Source organism: Schistocerca serialis, chromosome 10 (assembly GCF_023864345.2).
Source record: "Schistocerca serialis cubense isolate TAMUIC-IGC-003099 chromosome 10, iqSchSeri2.2, whole genome shotgun sequence".
NCBI lineage: Eukaryota > Metazoa > Arthropoda > Insecta > Orthoptera > Acrididae > Schistocerca > Schistocerca serialis.
In genome coordinates, this window is record NC_064647.1 from 181,105,019 (window position 1) to 181,118,218 (window position 13,200).

The following is a 13,200-nucleotide window of genomic DNA, read 5'->3' on the forward strand; positions in this document are numbered from 1 at the left end:
AAAAAAATAAAATAAAATTCGAATCTAAGCCGCACCTGAAATTTGAGACTTCAAATTCAAGAGGAGAGAAAAGTTTTAGACCGTACCTCCCAATCAAAACAAAGTTGGTCAATTGTAACAAGAGACACAATTTAGGTCGAATGGATGAAGATACAGCTACAGTAGTTTGGTTAGAGTCGTAAGCTTAACAGGTAAGCTTTACCAAGTAACCATTGCTATCTATGTGTCAGGCGCTCCGTCCGTATTTATACGTGCTTCGTCTGGTTTGAATCGATTGCTTATTTTGCTTTGATCTGATAGTTATGTTCTCTTTGTAATAGGTGTTTTCGTCACTCTAAGCTCAAAATGCATTATTGTACTGTGTCATGCATTGTTTGTCGCAAGAGAATAATTACCTCATAAGCGAAACAGTGTCAAGAGACTGCTATTTGTTGTTACTTACACTGCTGCTTTCTTTGATAATGATCAACAGGAACCAAATAATAAACTACGTATGGTAGATCTTCTGAATGAGGGTTTAGCGAAAATTTTTCTCCGTTTGAAAATCTTTGCATACGCCTCTTTAGTACATTATATTCTGCACAGAAATTAGTCATCTTAGAATTAAAAATCGAGCCAGTTGCCGTGTTTCATTTCTAACTGTATCACTATTCAGCATAAGAATAATATGAATATAAACATGACACGATACGTATATTCTTCCGCATTTGCTGTTGTCTCACTCTAGTTTCGTTGTTTATTAGGTGGACAGGATTTAAATGATATAGCAGCAAACACGAAAGAATACATGGCATAATGTTTACGTCCTTCTACCTTTTCTTTTAGTTTATTTACTGACGCAGATATTTTGTCGCCAGTATTTATCTTTGTGCCTGCAAAGCATGCCTGTGTAGTGCTACATATATTCGACGGCAGAAGTTAGTTGTGGCAGCACCTACCTACATTTTTCAGAACTTCCGCTTTCTTTGCACTCGATTTTAAGCCGCAAGCGGTTTTCTGGATTACAAAAACCGGAAAAAAGGTGCAGCTTAGATAAGAGTAAATACGGTAAGATTTCGTGCCTTTTAATGCACTACTCAAATACTAAGGGTTGCTCAACCAGCAGTGGAGAAAGAAATACTGAGATTTATAAAGGAAAACAAGAAAACTAAGAAACAAACTGGGGAACAGACCAAAGTGGAAAATAGAATTGAGTGTTGTGGAAATGAAATGAGCATGTACAGAAATTGCTTTGAGGAAGGTGGACAAGAGAGATAAGAGAAGACAAATAATGTAACCAAATGGAAAATAGGTAGAGGACAAACAACATAACTTCTTATAGATGAAGACTGTAATGCTTCAAGAAGTCCGGATGTGACCTCGGACCAGCAAATGGATATACTCATACAGAATGCACTTCAGCTCTTCAGTGTGTGCAATGGCGTGGGTTTTTGAAACAAAAATACTTGTTCCTTCATTCATAAGGAAATCTCTAGTAAAGCAAGTCATGTGGCAAACCACAGACATGGTTGAAACTTGCTTCCAATGCACAAACTAACCTCACCAGACAATCACGCCTTTTTAAGTGTATGTGCATGCAGGTAGTTTGTGGTTTACAGGTGCCCAGTGGTGTGGGTTACCAGTGCTGTTACGAATGTTAATGATAACGAATGTGAAGAGTAAGACTTACACAGGTGCATGCACCCTCTCCCAACCTCACTCAGAATTATCTGCACATTTAAATTTGCTCACATGCAGTAAGACAGCTTAAAAAGTGGGCAGGCAAATTAAAACTGAAGTAAGACACAAGGAAAGCTCAACTAATGACACAGGTAAATGCAGAGTTACAAAAAAAGGTGGATGAGCCAGCCATCCTGATAAAAATCAAAAACTTCTCCCTAAAACGGGGAAAAATTTGGACATTTCACAAAACTTGAAAACTTTTGCCAAATTTGTTTTATTGTCAGTTAAAGTAGATGGCAAATCTGTTGGTGAGTGAGTGCTGCCTGATTGTCTGAATATAAAACTTAGTCTGCTAAAATGTTGCACACTGTGATCTTTACTATACAAGCACCACACACAAAAGGGGTTGCTTTTGTTGGAGTGGGAAGCCGTGCGTCACAAACTTGTGAAGATAAGTGACTGGAATGAGGTAAGCCACAACCTCACAGTGGACTTCACTTATCATGTATCACTTGAGCCACTCTTCTTTCCATCTACATGTGACTATGTACTTCAGTAGGGCTCACTGGTAGCTATGGAGTAGTGTAAACAGTGTAGAGTTGAGACCGAGTGGTCACATGACCCTCCCCCTATCACTGAAGAAGTCATTGCAGTGATATCATGTCTGTGCCAGCATATGCCCATTGTATGGAATCAGCACAATAAGGGAATGACACAATAGAATGGCAGAAGGCAGCTATCGTGATGGAATGTGCACGTGACCACACCATGAATAAATTTGCCAAAATTGTTCATGTCGGTGTGGTCTGTGAAAGTTGTCTACAAGGAATGGTGCACTGTTCACAATTGTAACATGGCAGTAATATGGTTGTCGTACAAAGTTCGTAGCCAACAGACTGGTGACGAATGTCACACCTTGTCAGTGATGTGCATCTTAAACTGTCAGTGAATGCTGGTCTGAACATGGCTAAGGAAACTGCGTGCACTGCTCATTTGGAGTCGAGCACCTTGCATTAAGATCAGTAGGCAAATGCAACAAAAGATATGATACAACAAAAGATATTATTATTGTGAAAGCTGTAAGAATTTATAAAGAAGTTCTAGCATTACCTCCTGTCTCATTATGAGAGGATTGCTGAATAAATTTCTCAAAGGTACGACATTAATTTAACAATCTGTAAATGGTGTAACCTCCATACTGTGAGTGTTGGACATTTCAAAAAGATTGTGACGTAACACCAAAGACCACATGTGGAGAATGAGTTTAATTATGCACACTGATAATGTAGGAGCTGTATGGCAAGTGCTATCTGTTAGCAGCCTTTTAAAACTACTTTGAAACTTCTGTATAAATTCACTAAAAAATTCTTACAGCTGCCACAATAAACATACCTGTTGTTACACTCATCCATCGGTCTTAATTTTCAACATATTTAATTTTAAAATCAGGGCCCTTTTGCTGGACACCCTGTAGCAGTTAAAACTACCAAAGATTCTGCGTGTGATCACAGCCAGTTCCAGTGCATGCAGTTTTAAATGTCTTTCATTATAAATTTATTTAGTACCAGATATTTAAAGGATTTTGACAGTCCTTTGCTCTCTATTTTACACACAAGGTACACTTCAGGTGGCCCCACAGAAAGAAATCCGCTGGAGAGATTTGCACAAAGCTGTCTGATCTTGTCGCTTCTCATTTAAATAATGTTGCACATTAAGCTCATGACACACAGTTCATTTGTATCTGCATGTGTAAACGTGCTTTTAGGGGGACTTCTTCCAACAGAACATAAAATGCATCTCTGAGAAGAACATGGAAATTAATGGAATTCAGTTTTTTATTGGCTTATTATCAAACAGTTAAAATTTTTGTCTCTCATATTAAAGGTCCATTGAATTTTAAATCCCCTCTAACACAATGAGTGAGGTTTTATGATGATTAGTGATTCTTTGTGCACATTGTCACAACACTTTCCTTGGTGTTTCAGATACCTAAGGTTAAATGATGTAGTTGAGATATTGTTCTTATCATTACACTTTCATTAACTGTATGCAGAATTTGAGTGTCTTACAGTAGTCTTCCACGCATAAATATGCACCTTTAAAGTAGTGGTAAGGCTAAAGGCCATCATCTTGCAAAACTTCACAAGCAGCGGTACATGGTATTCCAACATATTGTGCTATTTCCTATACTGATGTACAGAGGTCCTCTCGTACAGCTGTGGATATGTGAACTTATTTTGCAATCACTTGTGTACTTCGGCAACATCCCTGCATTAATCCACCCAGCTGGAGTGGGCTGGCTGATTTTGCACAGTTTTTGATGATGTAGGTACAAAAAACACTCTATGATCAGGATATCATCTTTCTATAGAACATTGTACAAAGCATGATCAAAATGTAAGGGGAATTTTTTAATTTCATAGGCTATAATACATCCAGTTTCCAATTTTCCTTTTATCTTGTTGGTACAGATGTTCCTGATGAATGTTTGCTTTTTCAGTGGTTTTGCATATTTAATTTATTGTCAACAGTCAAAAAGTTAGGCGTATTTTTGAGTACTCGGCGAATTTTTTCTTTTGAAGATGATGGATCAAAGAATTTTGATTAAATTTTCCTTGAAAAGTGCAGTTAAGTACAGCAATGCATTCAAAATGTTGACTGTGGCTTATAGTGAATCCACTATGAGTAAGAAGAGAGTTAACAAGTGGTATAACCATTTCAAGAAGGGACAAGAAGATGTTGAAGATGATGACCGCCTTGGGCGCCCTAACATGTTGATTACTGACAAGAAAAAGTGAAGGAAATGGTTCTGGAAAATTGCTGAATCACCATCAAAGAGGTTGCAGATGATTTCGGCATATCCTTTGACTCAAGCTGAGTAATTTTTATATATGGCATGAAACGTGTAATGGTGAAGTTTGTTCTGAAATTGTTGAATTTTGACCAAAACAGCATCCTGTTGACATCACTCCGGAATTGATGTGTGAAGTCAACTATGATTCAGAATTTCTAAAGAAGGTTATAACAGCTGACAAAACACTGATATGACGTTGAAACCGAAGCCCAGTAGTCCCAATGGGAACTGTCTGAAGAGGCAAGACTGAAAGAAATTCGACAAGTTTGATCACATGTGAAAGTTCTTCTCACTGTTTTTTTGCAATTACAATGGGATAGTGCATCATCAGTTCCTGTCTTATGATCATACAGTCAATAAAGAACACTAATTGGAAGTTACGTACCATTTGCATGAAGCAATCCGAAGAAAATGACAAGAATTCTCACAAAAGATGTGTGAAAATTGCATCACGGTAATGCTCCTGGTCACCTCAATCCTTATTCATGATTTTTTGTAAAAAGTGTGTTATGTTGCATTAGCCAATGTATTCACTGGACATGGTCCCTCTGCAACTTCTATCTATATCCGAGGCTGAAGAGCATGAAAAGATGCTATTTTGCCACCATTGATGACGTATAGACAGAATTTTTGTAAGAGCTTACCCATAGCAAAAAGTGCTTCCAAAATTGGGAAAAGCGGTGGCATAAATGTGTTGTATCCGAGGGGCTTACTTTGAAGGGGACAAAATTGATGTTGATGAATAAATAAAAGTTCTTTAAGTAAAACAAAAATTCCTGTAACTTTTTGATCACACCTCGTATGCAGTCATGAAAGTAAGTACTGTGTTATATGCTCACACCATGTACAGTGTGGCTGAGTATGTATTGGCCATACTGTAAATCCCAGCAACAAGTTCCATTAGTAATACTTGTATAACAGATTCCATTTGCATCCCTGGTGTCAAAAATACATATCAGTTTAACACAAGTGGAATATAAATGTTCTCGTTTTGAGTCATGAGGCAGACTGTGCTAAAGCTTTTCTCTCTCATATTCTCAGGCATTAAAATGTAGTAACACAATAATTATGGTAATGTTCAATGGTACTAATAATTTTCTAAGTGTGTGTGTGTTTTTGTGTGTGTGTGTGTGTGTGTGTGTGTGTGTGTGTGGTTGGAGTAGTGGATCACATCTCCAGTTTTAAAAGGAAGCCAATGGCCTGTCTATTAAGAAACAATAACAACTGCTCTCATTTGTGTACACATACTTATCCCAGTACAGCTAAGAACCCTTGTACCCAACCAGTAAAGTTTGGGAGTCAACCTGAATGTATCTTTTGGAACTTACTATATCACAATATTTTGCCATACATTTTGAGCTTTTGGCCAAAAGCCCAGTTTCTACAGTACGCTTTTCTCTCTCATATTCTCAGGCATTAAAATGTAGTAACACAATAATTATGGTAATGTTCAATGGTACTAATAATTTTCTAAGTGTGCACGCGCACACACACACACACACACACACACACACACACACACACACACACACACACACACACACACGAAAGAACCTCCTCCTTGTCAGTGTTTCCCTTACACTCTTTTCTTCACCAATTATGCAAAGAACCTCCTCATTCCTTATTGTAATAAGTTAATTTGATTTTCAGCATTCTACTGTAGCAGGACATCTCGGGCACTTCCATTGTGTGCTCTTCCAGCTTTCCCCCAGCCTATGACTATTCCTATTTTTAATGTTATAAGCATTATCATTATTTAAGTAAGGTATCATCTGAAAAGCATTTTGTGTGTATAACCTTGGTCTGATGTAAGAGAGGATCTGAGGCCACTGATGTGTGCTTGTCAGTACAATTTGTCTTCATTACACTTTGCATCTAACCCTACAATGTAGCCTCATAGCGTAATTTACCAGAGGTTTCCTAACAAATGATGGATTGTACAGCATTTTTATGAAGAGTATTTGTTGCTTAAAATCCAATGCCACATTGCATGGTGAATAGCTCGGGTATCATTACCATCAACCGATGCATTGTTGCTAAAGATAAATCACTGTGACACTTGTTAATTGTATCTACATCACTTCGTGTGTTACAGTGTAAGTCAGGCAAAAGATGCATCTACCAGTCGTGGCGCTGTGACGGAGACAATGACTGCCCGGATGGTTCGGACGAACTGAACTGTAGCTCCGCCGGTATGATACCCACGACTGTAGCTCCGATTAGCCCAGAGGTAAGTTGGATTTTTATAGATGCTTCCTTTTTAACTTAATATATATTGTGCCTGCCACTAATGGAATCGCTATAGTTGTTAGGGGTGAGGAAACGAGAAGGTGGTCAGTGGGAAGGTGTGCAGTAGGAAGAGGCAGTACCCCTTGTGGTGCATCAGCCAGTAGGATCATTCTGTTCTTCAAATAATAAATAAATAAAAAAAATATGAAAACACTGCAAGAAATAAATGCTCGAACATAAATGGAGATGTTAGCGAAGCTTGCAGCTTCCTTTGTTGTGTATGACCACGAACACCATATGTGCAGTGCTCTCAATACATTGCAAGTGTCTTTCGTGGCCAGAACAGTGTTCTGCGTAGCTGCAAGTGTGTTGCGTTGGAGCTAAGTGAAAATTTTTGGTGCTCGTATGGTGAGTGCTTCCTTGATCGAGGTAGCTAAAGTATTAAGTGTTTCAAGAGGCACCATGTCAACGATTTATACTGCTTACAGATAAAGAAAGAAAGAAAAAATTGGCCACTAAATCTCAGTGCAGACGTGTGTGTGTGTGTGTGTGTGTGTGTGTGTGTGTGTGTGTGTGTGTGTGTGTGTGTGTGTGAGGGGGGGAGGGGGGGTTGAGAGGACGATGATAAGAGGATGACAACTGCAAAAAACACAGCAAAACTGAGGGTCACACTCATGAGCCATGTCAGCACCAAAACAACAGGAAGGGAGCTCCTTAATGAGAGTGTTGCTGGGCGAGTTGGAATTCTGAATCACTCATCAGTGTTGCAGATGCTCGTAATAGGAAACTTATACTAATGATCAATGGGAGAAAGTCGTTTTGTCAGATGAATCTTGCTTTTTTCGCACCGTTTCCAAATTCTTGCCACGTTTATGTCCCAAGAATGAAACGAGGTGGAGATGCAGTGATGATTTTTGCACTGTATTGTGTTATTCTGTGGGTACTGTGGTTACTCTGCAAGCATGCATTACTGCAAAGAATATGTAACTGTTTTGGATCATTGTGTCCATCCCATGCTACAGTGTCTTTTCTCAAATGGTGATCCTGTGTTCCAAGACAACAGGCGCCCCGGTCACACAGATCGCATCATCTGAGACTGGTTTTTTGAGCACGTGGACGAGCCATTTCATCTCCCTCGGCCACCGCAGATGCCAGATATCGATGCTATTGACTGTTTGTCATCTACGTTGGATAGAATGGTGTGCGATTGGTTGCTAGCCACCTCAGGTGTTGTTACCTGATCTTGCCACTACTTTGCAGGAAGAATGGTGTAAGACTCTCATGAAACCCTTACGGGACCTGTATTTATCCATTCTGAGATAACTGGAAGCTGTTTTGAAAGACAGCAGGTTCCCTACACCGTGTTAAGCATGGTAATGAGTTGTGTTTTGGCTGGTTACTTATTGTTGTTCGCTCTCTGTAACTTTATAGTGTGTCTGCTTTTGGGTGTATCTTACACAAGTGTCTTATATGTCCACACATGTACAGTGATGGCAATTTTGGAATTCTAATGTTCATTATGATATGTAGGAAACACAGAAAATATCACTGGAACTAATTTGAAAAATATTATTCTGCGACTCCATGAAATTTTCCTTTTGAATTGAGTATCCGAATAAGTTTCGGGCATGCAGCTGGTATTTGTTTACTACACTCCACGATATTTCGACTGGGCACATGCCAGTCGTCCTCAGTTGAGTCAGACAACTTGTACTGATAACACTATTAGTGCAATTTGTGTATTCCACATATGCACGAGATAATGATGGCGGACTGAGCGCTCTACCCAGTGGACAGAGCTCTCACTGGCGGAACTGTGGAAGTAAGCTGTGGCTCGCTAGCACCATTGACGTACTCTGCCATTGCGTTTAGAACAAATTGTGGAAATTGTCCAACAGATATCTGGTTCATCTAATTTTTCAAAAACTGTATTTCCACAGGTTCTTGAATAGCAGAGTCCCAAAAGATGATGTAACTAAATTATTGTTTTATCATGCACCATTGACTGTCCATGGGATATGAGGGCTGTTCAAAAAGTATCAGACTTTCATTTATACACTCATGTTCAGAAGAAACAGAATGCCTTGAATGACTATGATCAGGATGTTTACATTCACAGGACATGTTCTGCAGAAATGATTAGCGTTTCAGTCACCTTGGTTCAGCATGTCTCCTGCTGCCTGGGCCCTGATAACTTGTTCCGTGCAAGATGGCATCTAAGTGTATAAGGTGCAAATGGCATCCTGTGGTATAGTCATCAGGGATGCATTCACCTGGTTCCAAAGTTCATCTGTGGTGGATGGCCTGTGCCAAAGGTCATCTGTGGTGGTTGGCTTTGGGACACAACACTGCACCCGTCATTGCACCATACCCCACACATTTTTGATTGCCGACATGCCTGGTTATCTGCTTGGTCAGGGCAAAAGGCTGACATCCTGTGACACCGAGAAGGAACATGTTTGTGCAGCAACATGTGATCGTGCATTGTCTTGCTGAAAAATGGAATCTGGGGTGTTTTGGAGAAAGGGTGTGGCAACAAGTCGCAGGATGCCATTCACATAGGTCACACTGGTCACAGTGCTCTGGACACGCACCAGCTGTGATTTATGGTGGTACCCAATGGCACCCCACACCATAAGGCCTCAAGCTGGTCCTCTACGTCTTGTGCAAATGCAGTCACTGTGATGCCGTTCCCCTGCCTGTAGCGAACTGAAATGTGGCAGTCATTTTCAAACAAACGGAACCTGGATTCGTCTGAAAACACTATCAGATGCCATTCCTGTCTCCATACACTATTACCGTCTAGCACGTCTCTGCACATTCGTCAAAGGTAGGAGGAGAAGCAAATGACATGCACATAATCTGTGCCGTAATAAACGCCAATTTACTTTCACTCCTGATAATTTACGGTGTGTTCCACTGTTGTGCCAGAGCTGAGGAGAACGCAGATCTTTCCTGCAATACCGTTTGGATGAAGTATCAATCTTCTTGGGTGATGGTCTCGGTGGTGCATCCTTCCGTGAACCATTCAGCACACACCCATTGCACTGCTGCACTTTGTCTCTCATGAGTAGCAATTTCCTGGATGGATGCATCACATTCTCTCATGCCAATAATGTGCCCTCTTTCAAACTCACTGATTTGACTGTGCAGTTTGTGCATACTTCTGCGAGAAATAGTGCACATCAGTTCAAGTCACACTGATACGTTACCTTCAGTTTATAGCAACAATGCGAGCCAGAGGTACGTTTTACTGGTAGGAGGTATTGCCCCGCGATATCGATGTTGACCTGGAACACGCGGGGGCGACATGGTTCAAATGCTTATCATTTCTACAGAACATACTAATGTGTATGGCCAGTGAAAATGAATGTTCTTTCTCTAGTCATTAAAAGGGTTGTTTTTTCTTCTTAACATGAGTGTAAATCAATCTTTATTCAGATACAATTGTTTGGTACCAGTCACCTTCAAAGTAATCCCCCTACACCTTCTACAGACCTCTTAAAATGCTGCTACCACTGCTGAAAGCATCACTGGAAAGATTCTTTAGGTATTGCGTGCAGCTGCTCTACCTGCATAATGTCTTCCCCATTCTGAAATTTGATCTATTTCAAAGTCTTCATCAGTTTAGGGAAAAGCCAGAAGTCATTTAGAACTAGGTCAGATGTAAGAGAAGGCTGACACATAATAGCCATGTGGTGGTTGTTCAAAAAACTCTGAATTAATTGAAGTATTAGTGGGTTGCATTGATGTGGTGAAAGTGTCAACTGCCTGCTGCACCAATGACATTGTTCCACGTTTATGTCATTTTGCCCACAACACAAAATGGGACTGCTTGTTTCCACAGTCGAAAAAAATAAAAAATAAAAGTAAAGAAACTGACATGCACACTACTGACATAAAGACTATGCATGCCTCAATATCATTGTTGGTTTCAACAACAAAAACTGGGTTGGATTCTTTCTGAGTAGCTCTCATACAACGTCTGACAATAACAGACTAGGTTGGTTGTAAAAGACAAGTGCATTGTTGATGTTCGGAGCATCTGATCTGTGCGCGGGCGTGTGTGTGCACGTATCTGTTCGCCTAGAGAGAGAGAGAGAGAGAGAGAGAGAGAGAGAGAGAGAGAGAGAGAGTGTAAACACACACTCTATCTCCTTGTCAAAGAATTTCTTCCAAAAGCTAGCAAGTTTTCATTCTCTTTTATGTTTGCCTGCCGATTACTCACCATTCTGTGACCGGTCTCCTGAACTCCTACATTTTTTTCATTTGGCCAGAACTTTTCTTTATTTGGACGTTCGGCGGAGTTGACAAAACAATACTTTTGCACAAAGCAACTTTTTTTGGGCTTTACTGGTAAATAATCTGTGGAAATATGCATGGCAGAAAGTGTGATGAACTATAATGGTGAGTAACAGTTGGATAAGGTATGAAATCCTGAAGTGTCCAGAATTTCCTCCATATGAAGAAGACTGAGTACGCTGATGGCCACGGCAAGCGGCAGCTCTGTGGACCGCAGAGTTCTGCATTCTGCCAGCGAGGGCAGTGTCTGCCATGTAGTATGGTTAGTGAGTCACCACAATCTGAGTGCATACGCAAAATACACACAGTGGGTTAATGAGTTGTGAGATGGGAGAAGTTCCTTTCAGTCTTCGATTGTTCGCATAGTGATGACTGGCAGGTGCCCAGTCCAAATATTGTGGAGTGTCATAGACGATGACCAGCTATAAGCCCGAAACGTCTTATGTTAGTCTATTAGCCCTTTAACTGCTGCAGACGTGCTCTTTGCATTCCCTACTGAGGCGGCTTTTGTTTGTGTTGTACTGCTTGCCATATACTTGTGTGTGTACTGAGAGACTGCATTCTGTCTGATAAGTAATACTTATTGTCCAGTTTTTGGAAAACTGTTAGGTGAAAAATGTGATTCTTGTTCATCTTAGTCTGTTATCTTCACTTGCTAACGATCCGTATTTCTTTTTATTATCCATCATACTTACTGTGCTGCATCAAATTTAGTGGAACATTGCATGAATTTTTATAGAATTTGCAGAGTTAAAAGTGCATTGTGTGAGCTTTGCGTGTGGTTGATTTTAGCTCACACATGTAGTGAATGGAATACAGGTAAGATGTTGCAATTTTATGTAAAATTGAAAGCAGAACAATCTCATTTCACTCTTGAGTTATTGGGTTTTATATCCAAAGGATGGTTGGGCGTGCTGCGCCCATTTGTCCCCTCATGTCTCATGAATTGTTCTGTCATGACAATGGTCATGTCTCATAAATGATTCAAGACACCAGAATAAGGTTTCTTGGAAATGGTAGTGCACAATGAGGTGTGCATACCGTAGGTAAATACTTGAAACTTTTTTATTCACAGAGATGTGGAAACAACTGATCCACAGCAGTGAGAGGTAGACAGCTCAGGACACATTCAGATGTCTGTGGCACTGTTGGAAAATTCAAGCAGCACATATACACATGCACCAAACCTAGGTGTTTCATTAAATCATCCAGAAAGTAAACAGTGTGAAGTCAGAACTAGCTCGTTAAGCGCACTTAGTTTGCAAGTAAACTGTGCTAAGTGATCATTAATGTGTTTTTAAGAATAAAATTATGGTTAGAATTTACAGCTTTAAAAATTTGTCACTTACAAATATTTGAATACAATGACTTCTTGATTTATGTGAATAAAAAAAGAATTACCTCAGATGTACTTAAAGTATTTTCTTTATGGGAAATAATTGAAACTTTACTGTGCAGTTTCTCAAAACAACCTGCTTGTCCTTTACCACCTTTACAATTGAGGTTTTCAAATATTTCCATCACTATTGAAGATATCAAAACAAGTTTTCCAACTGCACCAGTATTTCAACATTGGCTGCTTTTTAATGGTATGTTTCCAGTGGTGAATATGTCAGTGAAATTTTGTACTTAAATTTGCTCCAGGAATATTGGGAAAATACGAATCCTGAAGACTGCCTGAACAAAATTGCCATATAGTAAACATAATAATAATGATGATGATGATAATTATTATTACTATTACAGGCTGTGCTATCAGGCTTGAGATTCACATTCCTTGGCTTTTCTGGAAATATTAGGTTGGTGCATAAGTTTGTAGCATTTTTGCTTTGCATGTTGGTATTCCAGTTGCTATGGATTTATTGATTGTTGTTTTTTATTTGAATTTATGTATTGTCATTTTATCATTAGGAGATAGAATTTAGCTGTGGACTCTAGAAAATGGACTGCCAAGTGGAGAAATAAGAACATTTCCAACATATTCTTCTGTTTGAGTTCAATAGAGGAGTGACAGCAATGGAGCCAGCGAGAAACAATGGTACCGTGTATAGGGATAATGCCATTGGATAGAGCATGACGAGAACATGGTTTTCTCATTTTAAGGTGGTTTAATGACCCATATCAGTGTACTTGAGAACTGGCAAATGTTATGA

The 13,200-nt window shown here is 39.6% G+C and overlaps 1 protein-coding gene across 2 annotated transcripts in view; it reads left to right on the top strand.

Annotated features, from left to right (window-relative positions):
- LOC126425002 (sortilin-related receptor-like) overlaps window positions 1-13,200 on the top strand; it is a 219,676-nt gene that overhangs the window by 90,862 nt on the left and 115,614 nt on the right. For both annotated transcript variants that reach the window (XM_050087901.1, XM_050087900.1), the window contains exon 19: window positions 6,612-6,746. In XM_050087901.1, coding sequence (XP_049943858.1) covers window positions 6,612-6,746 — 135 coding nt within the window. The remainder of the gene's footprint in view (window positions 1-6,611; window positions 6,747-13,200) is intronic.